This window comes from Notechis scutatus, chromosome Z, assembly GCF_049901735.1.
Source record: "Notechis scutatus isolate UNSWTSFEM ecotype Mainland chromosome Z, rNotScu1.2, whole genome shotgun sequence".
Lineage (NCBI taxonomy): Eukaryota > Metazoa > Chordata > Lepidosauria > Squamata > Elapidae > Notechis > Notechis scutatus.
The window spans coordinates 98,107,936-98,121,853 of record NC_142025.1 but is presented as its reverse complement, the minus strand read 5'-3'; the positions used below and the strand labels follow the sequence as shown (position 1 = coordinate 98,121,853).

Below are 13,918 nucleotides of genomic sequence, written 5' to 3'. Positions count from 1 at the left end.
AGTCTACTCACATGGCTGTGCACAAGCACCTTCTAGTATAAAGGAGCAATAAAAAGAATGGATAGTTGCATTGAGACAGGAAAGAAAAGAGGTTGTGCAAATGGGGGTGAAGCGAGGGAAGCATAACTGGACTGGGAGAAAAAAACAGGGAGAAAAGCTCTGTCCATATGGTACGCAAGAAATTCCAATTTACAGCATAATCATCCCCTGCCAAGAAAAGACTAATCTTCAAGGGAGTCATACTTTCCAGTACTGGTAATTTGAACCTCCTATCCACGACAGTTGGTTAATATAAACAACTGAATACAGAACTAGCCATTTAGTAAGAATAAAACAGATGCTGCTTTAACTTTCATGACAAGCATACTAGAAAAAGAATTGAGGTGGGTTAATTTAACTCTGCCTATTTCTTCTTCTTTGAAGAAACAAACTTATTAATGAGAATTTGGGGAAGGGGGAGCTAAGCCACGAAGCTTACTTTTAACCAATATGTTAAATGATAAATTCCCAAATATATTTCTAGAAATGAAAAGTCACCTTCTAAACTCAAGACAGAATCTGACTCATGGAAAGATACACAAAATAAATCTCTTGTAAATTTACATTGAGTTGTTTCTAAGGCCTTTAAATCCTTGAACACACAACCATTAGATATAAACCAACGGCTCAATACCTTGGCCTTAAAGAATTTTATTGCTGCAGGGAGAAAATTAATACCCATGCAAACTGTTGGGATATCTCTGAGGCTTGAATGAATCTTTCATTTGGTTCTTCAAATATTAAGAAAGATTGGAAGATAACTCCAAATATTTGAATTGTTTATTCATTCAATACTGATTCAGTTATCTTATAATTATGTCTACAGTTATCCTTTGAACAGAATCAGGGAAAATTTTAGTTCTGGAATAATTATTGTCCTCTTTTGCTTTGCTTAGGCCTATCTGAGTCAAAAAAAAAACCCCTGCTTTGTAGGTATATAAAAATATTGAAAAGGTTTACCTGCCAAACACAGAGTATGGGTGATGGTTTTTTGCTAGTATGCATGCAGAATTACTGTAATAATTAATACAGTAATAAGAAAAGAAACCTTATTTAAAATTGGGGGGCTTTACTGAGTTGAATAAGTTTTCAGGAGAGGCACATCAATGGCAACTGGGATATCTTTAAGGGTTAGATTCTGGATTTGTTTTCAAGACACTCAAATTCTAAATTAATCCTTGCTGCTGAATTTAACATGAGAATTACCCTCTTCACTCCCTGTTATAATAATTTGCACCTCTTGACCAACACACTCCCATACTTTAGGACATGTAATGCAAAGGACAATGAAATTAACAAAGAAGAATAGAGGTTGGCCTTGATAACTTTGAAAGTTGGTCTCCTCATCCTAAATATATACAGATTATTTCGGATACTGAAGGGGAACATGTAGAGAAAGGGACCCGAAAGAATTGACAAAAGGAAATGAGAATCATCTATATATTTTGTGTATCACCTCTATAACCTGACTGAATTGTCAACTGCAACTTCTCATATAGAGCTTATTATTTATAAATCTTTCCATATTAATTAAAACATGTCTTCAGCAATATATGGTGCTGCTTAGAAAATCTCCAGCCCTTTTGAACTGCTGTCCCCCAGACATATTGGAACAATATTCATAATTCTTGTTCAATATGGCTGAATTGAACAATATGTTCCAGGTGATCCAATATATCTAGGGAGCACCACACTGAGGAAAATTTTCTCAGAAATCAAAAGAATCCATGTGGCAATGTTTCAGCTAGGCAACAGAATAGTTAATTCTATTCTAATACAATAGTTATTATTAGTTCATACTATAATTAATAGTTAATACTATTGTAATATTATAATTAGTACTCCATAGGAAATACCAATCACTTAAGATTAGTATTCCCTGTGGAGAAACGATCATTCACATATAAACTGCATAAACCTGTAGGATCCCAACCCCAAATAATATGACAAATAGTGAAGGAATGACAGAATGACAGAGTTGGAAGGGAACTTGGAGGTCTTCTAGTCTAACCCTCTGCTCAGGCAGGAAGCAATGTATCATTTCAGATAAATGGTTGTCCAATCTCTTCTTAAAAACTTCCAGTGTTGGAGCTCAACTTCTGGAGGCAAGTTGTTCAAGGAATTTAAATATGTATTCTGTAACATAAAGAATGCCACAGAATGTTCCTACTCTGATGCAGAACTTACTAAACAAGAATCAGAGGCTTGAAGATAATGAAAATATTCCGGAAATGTGCAGATTTGCAAAATTATAAATATCTAGTTATCTCTATTGAAGATATATTTCTACTCTGGCTAGGAACCCAAAAAAGCCACTTGTCACTAAGAAAACCTGTAAGACCTGCAAAAAATATTGAGCCTAAAAAGGTAATTCATAGGCTGATATAAAACAATAGACAAGAAAAAGCTAAAACTCAAGCTTTCAGGCAGGGTGTAACTTTCAGGTAGGGTAGAAGAAGTCTTGCCGCTGACCCTAGAACAGCCTTCTATAGTCTGGACTCCTACCAGATAGCAATAGCACTTAAGACTTATATACCGCTTCACAGTGCTTTACAGCCCTCTCTAAGCACTTTATAGAGTCAGCAAAATGCTCCCCAAAATCTGGGTCCACATTTTACCGACCTCTGAATGATGGGAGGCTGAGTCAGCCTTGAGCCAGTGACATTCAAACTGCTGAACTGCTAGCAATTGGCAGTCAGCAGAATTAGCCTGCAATATTACATTCTAACCGTTGCGCCATCCCAGCTCTTATATGTAGATTCTCTATTCAGGGTGGATGTAGGAGATAATTTGGAGACCTGAAGTTTAATAAAGGCACCTAGATTGGAAACGGCTGCTCTAAAACCCTTGTATCTTTTTAAAGCCTCAAACTCCTCTGTGCTTGGGGACTGCAGACATTAAGGAAACGCTACCAAAGGAGAGAATGTACTCTAGATCAGGGGTGTCAAACTTGATTTCATTGAGGGCCGCATCAGAGTTGTGTTTGACCTCGGAGGGCCGGGGTGGGGGGACAGAGTAGGCTTGGCAAGGATAAGCGTGGCCAGCTCACTCGGCTCTCTGGGGCTCAGTTTTTGGCCACAACAGCCTCCTGCAGCCCTCTGACAGCAAAAAGTCAGTTTTCACTGGCAGAAGCCTGCAGGAAGCTGTCGTGGCTGAAAACGGAGCCTCTAAGGACTGCACGTGATCCTCCTGAGCTCTGTTTTCACTGTTTCCAGAGCGGGCCTGTGGGCCAGATCTAAGCACCCCGCAGGCCGGATCTGGCCCACGGGCCTTGAGTTTGAGACTCCTGCTCTAGATTAAGAAAGGACAATATGAATATGGAAAGCTTTTGGAGTGATCTTCAAATGTTAAACCTTCTGATCTCTGAAGGTGTTTCTAAGAGGGAGAAACGTGATTTTAATTGCTGGTAGGCAAGTAATGTAAAAACCTGAATTTATATAGCCTTAATTGCAGGCTAAGGAGTGGACTTAAACTCATTATGAGAATTGTGCAATGCATGGAGGCTGCCTTTTGCCTTACCCAAGTAAGTGTTATCCTTTTCATATAGTGTTACAATTTCTTGCCAATCCTGTAAAAGAGGAGCAGAAAAGACAATGAAATGAGAATATTGCTCTGACATACAGTTTGCATCCCATTTTCCAATCATTCTAAGGGCCAGAATGCAATCTCTCAGAGATGGGAAAGTATAGATACTACAGCATCTCTTGCACTTTGCCAAAACTGAAAAAACCCAGAAGATGCTTAAATAGAAAATAAACCAGGAAGAAAAACTTAATATACTGAATGAATAAATGAAAATAATTCAAAATTATAAGAAGTTGAGCTAGCTCTTTGAGGATTCCCAAAGCACTATTAAACCAAGCAATAATAGCTCGCTGCTTTATCTAAATAGACTGAAACTCATGTAAATTAGATTACTTTCTCTTTCAAGTTTGTTCAAATATTTTAGGCTTATCGGTTATCTATGGAAGGGAGGGTGTTACACCAATCTGCACCCATTGCAATATAACTTGATTCATACACAGCCTTAATCTATGATTTATCTAATAATGGTTTGTTGAACAGTGATCTGATTCACATTCAATGCTCAAGTTTAACCCATGTTACATGCTATACTGAGCATATTTTCATTAATAAAAACTATGTGAGTGCTGTGGATTTTAGGTCTCCCCTCACCCAAATATCTAATGGTATGCCATATTTATGTTTGGCAGGAGCTCCACTCTTCTGGGGTTCTCTTGGACTCACAGCTCCTGATCAAATGAGAAAATGGCAGAAATGAGAAAATGGCAGTTGAGGCTTGAGGCCTTTGCACAAGTATACTCTGAGGGCCAGTTACCCCTTCTTGGTTGGGAAGTACTGCTCAGTCACCTATGGAATCATCTAATTCTAACCCAACTTGCTGTACAAGTGGTCTTCGACTTACAACCACAAATTGAGCCCAAAATTTCCATTGTTAAGCAAGGCAGTTGTTAAATGAGTTTTGTCCCATTTTATAATCTTTCCTGCTACAGTTAAGTGAATTACTGCAGTTGTTAACTTAATAACACAGTTTAAATGAATCTGGCTTCCCGCTGACTTTGCTTGACAGCAGGTTGTAAAAAGTGATCACATGAAGCCAGGATATTGCAACCATCATAAAATATATAATAGTTGACAAGCACTGAATTCTGATTACCTGACCATGGGGATGTCCAGTATGAAAAATGGTCACAAGTCGCTTGTTGTACCCTCAGTCACTAAATGAATTGTTGCTAACTCAAGGACTACTTATACATTGGACTACCATTCAAGTTTGCAATCTGCATCTGTCCAGAAGGCAGTGACATAGACCAGTGATCCCCACCTTTGCAGCTTGGTGGCCCCAAGGGGGAGTGTAGAGGGGCATGTGCAGTTCCATTCATGAAAGAGACAAGAGAAACCTTTGGGGCACTGTTTTGTGCTCCTTCAACCTTCTCCATGACAAAAGCTTTTACAAAGGGACAGAAGGCCTGAAGCAGCGTGAAGTCACTTCCCCAAAGCTTCTTGTACATTTCCAAAAGCTTTTGGCGCACAGAAGCCTTCGGGGGCACTCTGCTTCTTCAGATCACCAAAAGTGGATTGGGCAACCTGCACAGGCAGCCTCAGTGAGTCAGCAAAGCTGAGCAGGGCGCCCTCATCCCAGTCAGTCTCTGATATCACTGCTTCACTTTTGGAGTATTGGAGCAGGCATCTTTGTGGCCTAGCTGGGGAGGGAGAGGAGAAACAGACCATGTGAGTGGTGAGCCAGCATGTATGCGCACAGCTCCTCTCATGCGAGAGAAGCCTTTAGGGCACTGCTTGCGCAAGTGGAGCTGTATGCACGCAACGTGCACATGATCCGCCTCTTATGTGGCTGTTTCTAAACACCCCACGCCTGGGAGTTGGGGACCCCTGATATAGGCAGTTGTGAGCAAATTATAGCATACCCACATAATTGTTGAATGAGCTGCAATGACTCCCATTAAGCTTCCAGATGCAATTCAAGGAATTGATCATCACCTTTAAAGCCTTACATATGACGCCAGGCTAGTTTTAGGACCACTTATCCCCACTGGTTTCTGCCTGTCACACCAGATGTTTGGGTTGGCATGCTCCAAGACTCCTTGGTGTTACCTGGTGAGGCCTGGAAAGCACGTGTTCTCTGACATGCACATGCCTTATGAAACAATCTCCTGCAGAGATACAGATGGCGCCAATCTCTTCAGGAAACCAAAGAAAACCTGGGTTTTCCCCGATACTGGGTCCAAGATTTGGTGGGCCAGGCTATCGTAGTTAATGAATGCAAGTTTATTTATGCCTCAGTGTTGTGGGGTTTTTTGTTCTAATTTGATTGTGTTTCTTATTATTTTTATCAAAGTAGATAAATGAACCATATAAGTTTGCTTAATAATAAATACTGTATAAATAATATTTCAGATGCAAAAGTTCTCCACATTGTGTTCTGAAAGATGTTATATTTTGGTATAACTTCTTGGACAGTCTTCCATCCAGAGTGTGTTTCTGTCTAGATTTATTGGATTACTATGGCTTTCATCTCTGATTCAATTTAACCAATACTTTTGTTGGAAGTGGATAAGAACACTGGCATTCTTGATTCAGCTGTTGAAAAATCCAAGGTTAGTAAATTGCTCTTATTGAAGGAACTTTAACAAACAATAGAGTTCATGTGTCATGTGAAACTATATGAGGTTCTTTTGGTTTAGCACGAAGAAGTGAATCTTAGTTAATTAAACTTTAATGTTTTGTATTTCATGGGTATAAGTTTGCAGAAGTAATAAAGAGGGGACAGCCAACACTTGGAAAATGTAGAGTTCATTGAACAGTGGATGCAAACTATGCTGTTCTCCTCCTCTGATTTACTCACTTTCATTCGCTGCGAAGAATAGCGACCAAATATGTTTTTAGAAGAGGCTTCAGTCCTTTTGAGGATCTCCACAATTCTGAGGCAATGAAAATAGTGAATATCTGGAATCAGAGACAGAAGGACTGTGAGATTTTGATTAACACATTTTATTCTGTAAATCTCTTATTTTTCTTTTAAAAATAAACAGCAAAAATCCAAAGCTTATTATTTAAAGTTAATTATGTATTCTAAATACAAGGTTAATTATACATTCATTTAACAACTTTCATAAATACTCACAGGAACCAGAAAGAAGACATTTGATCTCTTCATTTTCTGGCATGTCCTGGATAGCCAAAGCAATTTTTTCACGGATGATGCGGACCTGAGCCTGCCATTTCAAGCTGCAATGTCGCCTATCCACCAGCCAATCTTCAAAAAGAAAAAAATACACATCCAAAAAAAGCCAGAAAGATCACATACCTATTCCAAGTCATATTTAAAGTAGTCACTTGTTTCAACAGGGCAAGTAAAGAACACAAAGAAAGACCTACCAAGCAACTTGCTGGTCTGTATATCAATTGGCAAGTTCTGATAGTCCTGTTGAAACAGAAACAGAGTGATTTAACAAGAGTCTCAAAGAGATTTAACTTAGTGAAATTACTACGTCAATAATATGCTATACCCCCCCAACATATTAACTCACTGAAGATCTAAAGGAAATAACATGTCCAATAATATTAGCCAATTAAACTTATATTAAAATATATTGAACTAAAATGATCATTACATGCTTAATTCTTGCTCCAATTACAGTTCAATTACTGGTGTCACAGACTATGATATGCCAGTTGTTGTTTTTTTAGCAATGTTGACTTCAATAGGTTACAATTAGTTCGGCTTACACAACACACAAACCTATATCCATGACTTACAAAACATACCATGGTTCACTTCTTTGTGCTAAACCAAAACAACCTTATATGGTTTAATGTGACATGTGAACTCTACTGATGATTAAAGATTTTACATTATTCATAGAAAATGAGAAATATTTTGATGCAGTTAAATCATTGCTATAGGATGCAGCAATAAAAGTGAAAATAAAAGTGAATTTAGCAAAATCATGCCTAACTCTTCAGTTCTGTGCTTAATTTTCAAAATGAACACCTTTCAAAGCTTATGACAGAAACATCTTTAGTTAAATAGCTGTATAGATTTTTAATATCTGGAAATTCATATGTGCTAAAGAAGGTTGTAGCTTACACCCACTACGTGAATTATCTGTCTTTCCTCCAAATGCCTTAGAATTCTGTGACCATATTAGCAACCTGCATGCTTACACTACTGTTTCTCAACCTCAGCAACTTTTAAGTTGTGTGCATTTCAACTCTCAGAATTTCCTAGTCAGAATTCCCCCCAGCCAGCAATTTGGGGAATTGAAATTCACACATTTTAAAGAGGCCTTGGTTGACACTGTATTACCCAAATGTGAATAAAGCCTTTAAGAATCTGCAGCTTCCAGGGTACAGTATTTTAATTAATTAAATAAGAAGGGAAGATGCCTCTGTCACGGACAATAAAATAGCAATTTTAAAAAGTAGAGCGGCTTTGAACAGGAAAGGTTTTGGAACCTCGAAGTGGAAGACTGCCTCTACAGATAGAAAACCCTGAATGAAATCAGAGGTCTTCGTTTGAGCAAGAGCCTTCCTTAGACTTTCTGAAAGATTTGTCTTAAGAATAAGTGTTTCCAAACGTGTTATATTAGTAATTGCATCCAGGGAGCTAGAATTGATCTAATACATATTACATATCTAATACATATTACATATTAGAAATGATCTAATACATATCGATTTCACAGAAGACAATGTTGAAAAAGCACTACGCAACCTAAAACCATCTCTATCTATTGGACCGGATGGAATATGTGTCTACTTCTTAAGAAAGCTATCCACTGCCATAGCCAAACCTCTAAGCATAATCTTTGAAAAATCTTTCAGAACCAGCTCCTTGCCTAACCTATGGTCACAAGCCACAGTCATCCCCATCTTCAAAAAGGGAGACCCAAGCCTAGTTGAAAATTACAGGCCAATCTCCTTATGCTGCGTCACCTGTAAAGTCATGGAATCAATTATTAACCAATCCATCATCCTCCACTTAGAGACAAACAACCTACTCTCCAATAAACAATTTGGTTTCAGAAAAAAACTATCCTGTAATCTGCAACTCTTACACTGCAAAAACATATGGACGACACAACTCGACCAGGGCAAAGCAATAGACGCAATCTACATAGACTTCTGTAAAGCCTTTGATTCAGTGGTACACGACAAACTACACCTAAAAATAAAATCCTATGGTATCTCTGGACAACTGAATAACTGGATAGAAGCATTCCTGTCAAACAGACAACAAATGGTCAAAATCGGGAGCGTACTATCAAATCCAGTACCTGTCAATAGTGGTGTTCCCCAAGGCAGTGTTCTAGGACCAACTCTCTTCATACTCTACATAAACGACCTCTGTGATCATATTAAGAGCAATTACGTTCTCTTCGCTGATGATGTAAAGCTGTTCAATACCACAGACAATACTGCTACCCTACAAAAAGATCTTGACTATGTATCAGAGTGGTCAAACAAATGGCAACTTCAAATCTCAACAAATAAACGCTCTGTCTTACATATTGGCAAAAAAAATCAGAAAATAAAATACAAGCTGAATAGTCAAGATCTTGTTGATGACTCAAGCTCTGTAAAGGACCTTGGAATACTCACCTCTAATGATCTAAGTGCTAGAGCCCACTGCAACTACATAGCCAAAAAGGCATTAAGAGTTGTTAACCTAATCCTACGTAGCTTTTTCTCTGGTAATATCACACTACTAACCAGAGCATACAAAACATTTGCTAGACCAATACTCGAATACAGTTCATCAGTCTGGAACCCACACTACGTATCTGATATTAGCACAATTGAGAAAGTCCAGAAATATTTCACAAGAAGAGTTCTCCACTCCTCTACTCGTTGTAGAATACCTTATGCCACCAGACTTGAAATTCTAGAACTTGAAAACCTTGAATTACGCCGTCTTCGGTCTGACTTAAGCATGGTATATAAAATCATACATTGCAATGTTCTACCTGTCAATGAATACTTCAGCTTCAACCATAACAACACAAGAGCACACAATAGATACAAACTCAAAGTAAACCGCACCAAACTTGATTGCAGGAAATACGACTTCAGCAATAGAGTGGTCAATGTCTGGAATACTCTACCCGACTCTGTAGTTTCTTCCCCAAACCCCAAAAACTTTAACCTTAGACTGTCTACTATTGACCTCACCCCTTTCCTAAGAGGCCTGTAGGGGGCGTGCATAAGCGCACCAACGTGCCTACCGTCCCTGTCCTATTGTTTCTCTTATTCTTCTTTTATTTTTCTTATATGTACCCATTTCATGTATTCACAACTATGTATACATTTATACTTATTATCTTGTAAACAATTGGCAAATCAAATAAATAAATAAATAAATAAAATAAATTAGAAGAATTAACGGAGGAAAGTACGTGGCATTCATGTTAGAATTAAACAAGGGGAGTTTATTGTAGGTGCAAAATAGGGTCTCCTGCTTGAGTGAAGAGTTGGACTAGAGGACCTCTAAGGTCCCTTCCAACCCTGTTATTCTCAAGTCTAGAAATAGTGATTGCGAAATAATCGCAAGACGAGGTAATTACCTACCCACCCCAAATAACCCAAATGCTGTTTTCCACCAACTGCCCCGTTATCATTACATGTTCTTTCCCACCTGCATAATTTTTATTGCCTCCGCAGCCAAAAGAACTCGTTTTTCTTCACGATACTACTCTTCCGCCTCAACAACCAATCGACGCAGACGCAGGACAGAGTTCTTCCGCCGTAGCCAATAACGAACGCAAGTTCCAACACGCAGAGCCCGCCTTCTGTGGGAAGTGAAATGAAGGAGCTGTACAAGGCCACGCATCATTTTTGTGATTGGCCAGCAGAAACTCACACCGTAAAAAATTCACCTATACCAGAAACGGCGGGGAGCGGGGGGGTTGCGGTCGGAGCGAGTGAGGATAGAGGAAAGGGAGTTAGGAAATGATAGTGGTCGGCAGGTGGCGCTCAAAATTTGCAGACAGATTCAGATTCTTTGACGAGGCTATTTTTGCATGAGCTAATTGTGCACGTGTGAATTGGAACCCTACATTTATTTATTTATTTTTATTTACTTGATTTGTTAATCGCTTACAAGATAATAAAGATAAGAATAAAGTATAAATACGGAAAATAGGTACGAATAATTGTGAACAATAAGACAGGAATGGTAGGCACGATGGTGCGCTTATGCACGAATGTAGATGAAGTGGAAATGCTAAACCGTTTCAGCTAAGGACATGGCCAGTGGTAAAAGGATTATCTGCATACGAAAGTTATAAGTCAATCCGCAAATTCTCTTAAGGCTAAAAATTATCTTTTATTTCCTAGAAAACCTGTCAGAGAATAGTACAGTATTCAGAAATTCGACAGCTCGAGATAAAACGATAGTCTAATTCCTTCATATTGTATAGTAATTCCAAGGCTGCCTACTACATCAGCTATTTAATAGTTAGATGCTGAGAAATTATTACACAATGAGATTGCCTTCAAGTAAATTAAAGAATAACATAAGTACAAGGTCACATTGGAAAATTAACTACTAATATTTTTGTTTTTCAAAATTAGCCATTTCTTCCAACCAGAAGTTAATGTTGGAGTGGCATAACCTAGTAATAATAATAGTAATAGCAAACAATGCAAAAATATCTATTCCTCAAGTCGAATTGTCCAGCAATTCTAATGTTTTATGTACATGGTAGAATATTTGGCACCGAAGTGTATAGTAAATTTCCAAATTGAACTGTGAATATTTTCAGCTTTTGTTTTAGTAACACTATTTTAAGATGAGGCTGCCTTTGATGAAAAGGTGAAATTACAGAGCTTGACATTCAGTTCATGTGTTTGCCTATAGTAAAGGTCATAAACCTCTCATAAATGGCTTACTAGACCACATACAAGAAATTTTATTATAAGCAATTATTTTATATTTCAGAATCTGAGTGAGAATTAAGTACATTTTGACATTCTAGATCAAGGGTCTTCAAACTTGGCAAGTTTAAGACTTTGTGGACTTCAACTCCCAGAATTCCTGAGCTAACATGAGTGGAGGAGAAATTCTGGGAATTGAAGTCCATAAATCTTAAAGCTGTCAAATTTGAAGACCCCTGTTCTAGATAGTCTCCAATCTCACTACTATTTATAACTTCCAGGCAGATGACGGGGAGACAGATATTCCTTGTATGACGTGTGTCAGTTTTCTCCAGTCATGCTTTCCTGTAGATATATTAGATTATATAATTTTTTCCTCTTAAAAGCTCCAACATATCTAGGGCATCAGGCAGTGGAAAGCAAATTTATAGTAACAAAAACATTTTGCCAACTATTATTGCTATATCCCAGATTGTTGGTGTTGAGTTTGGACTTAAACATGCCTGGAAAATAGATCTTAAAATCAGTGGAACTTCCACTTGATTTGGAAGGGCTTCTCTAAAAGGTTTGGATTTAACCCATTAAACATATATACTGTCCAGGGCTCAGAGAATTTTGGTGATATTATATTTAACTAATGGCCCATTCTTTTGAATGGAACATAAATGGAGTTAAATTTGTCTGGAATTAGAGTAGTGGCAACAAATTTAAGAATGCTTAAATAAAATCCAAGCTGGAAATAAATTAGTATGTGGGTTATTGATGAGTGAAGGAAACCCAATCTTTCTCACATTACCTTTGCCTTACCTCTAGTTTCCGAAGTTAGAAGGATCATGATTTTATTATGATTAGGAATGGGTAACCAAGTGGCTTTGGAATTTCACTAAGATTCAGTCGCAAAATGGTGCGCTGATATAAACTTGAATTACTGGAAATAGATTCAGTTCTGAACAATTCCTCCTATAGATTATTTTCCACTTTATATATTGTACAATGTTCACCTCTTGGAAAGATATGCTGTTTTGGGAGAATGATTTGCCTGGGAAAACAACTGAATGGTCTCTAACCTGGATTACTGGAAGCTGTTGGCAGTTGAACAGGAAAAGGAACAAATTATTCCCCCTCACCCCAACACAGAAAGAGAAAGAAAAGAAAAGAAAAGAAGTCTAAACCGGTCTGATGAGTGCCTGAGCCAGAGTCTAGTCTGACTAATCCTCCAAAGAAAAGAATAGGTGTAAAAGAACCAATCTAGTAAGAACTAGAGATGTTAACCCTTTCGTTTCAATGAAGGATAAAGAAATAGAAGTAGAAGATTGTTTGGCACTGGTAAGAACTAGAACCAGGAAGCTCCACCTGTTCATATCAATTTAAATGTCAGTTTAAGAGTTATTTTGTTTTATTTTAACAAGGAGTTCTTTGTTTGGTGGATTAACCTGAGAATTAGTGAGTGGCTCCTAGTTTTCCAGTGGGTATATTCTGTTGTTCCCATATTGCTCTGACATCTAGAAAATTACATTTTGTATCCCACAAAATTGGATTTGGAGGATTGCATAGATGAATAAATCGGTCCCAATTAATCAGAACCTTTTATTGGGCTTATCTGTCTTGGGAATTTTAGCCAGGAAAGGATTGGAGTTTTTTTTTTCTGTTGTCCAGTTTAGACTGGAAGCACTTTGGAAACTCAAAACTATATTTTTATTGGTGTATTTATACTGTTCCACGAAGAACCAGTACCTTGAGACACTGTATAAATAACAAATAGCCACAATTGTTGAAAGCTTTGCAAACATCATGGTAGTAGCAGGCAAGACTTATTTCCTTATTTAAAAAAACAACAACCTCCAATTAACCTTTCCCAGTGTTCCAGAGGCCCAAGCCCCAGCATGAACTGAAGCAGAGCACTTGCAAATCTCTGGAGGGAAAATTTTTCTCCCTTTCTTAAAATCTTCAGGTGAAAAAATTATTTTAGGAAGAAGCTTTTCATGTGGTCAAATCAGCTTAATATTTATTTATTTGAAAATGAATTAATACCTACAAAATTAGAGGATATGCCAGTGGCATCCTTCCCATCTCCTTGAAGCCCACAACCACCATTATAAAAGCTTAAAACTTTAGTAAGGCTTTTTGGAATACCCTAAATATTCAAGGCAAGTTTCCAAAGGTATTTATTACTCCACCAATTCATGAATAGAACTATGTGACTAATCTCTAAATTTTGCCTTCAAACATTTTGTTTAGTGTAATAAAATATGACCAACAGGAGGTTTACACGCTATGCTACAACTATAAATACCTAACACATTATTTTTCATTTCCTTGCCTACCTATATTGCTGGGTGATTAGAAGGATAAAAGAAGTGTCCGATTATAATAAATACAGTAACTGGAACTAGAAGTCACAAAACAAGTATTTATAAAACACTAGTTCATACATGTCGTTTATTATTTGATTACTGTAATA

At 37.6% G+C, this 13,918-nt stretch overlaps 1 protein-coding gene across 2 annotated transcripts in view; it reads right to left on the bottom strand.

Moving 5' to 3' along the window:
* Window positions 1-10,288, bottom strand: part of CDK5RAP3 (CDK5 regulatory subunit associated protein 3) — a 30,785-nt gene extending 20,497 nt beyond the window's left edge. Inside the window, exons 1-5 of one of the 2 annotated variants that reach the window (XM_026669764.2) lie at window positions 10,217-10,288; window positions 6,958-7,003; window positions 6,704-6,835; window positions 6,425-6,525; window positions 3,559-3,607 (exon numbers count right to left, since the gene is read on the bottom strand). In XM_026669764.2, coding sequence (XP_026525549.1) covers window positions 3,559-3,607; window positions 6,425-6,525; window positions 6,704-6,835; window positions 6,958-7,003; window positions 10,217-10,222 — 334 coding nt within the window. In that variant the 5' untranslated portion in view covers window positions 10,223-10,288. The remainder of the gene's footprint in view (window positions 1-3,558; window positions 3,608-6,424; window positions 6,526-6,703; window positions 6,836-6,957; window positions 7,004-10,216) is intronic. The other variant, XM_087945152.1, reaches the window with a different exon arrangement.
* Between the last annotated feature and the right edge of the window lie 3,630 nt (window positions 10,289-13,918).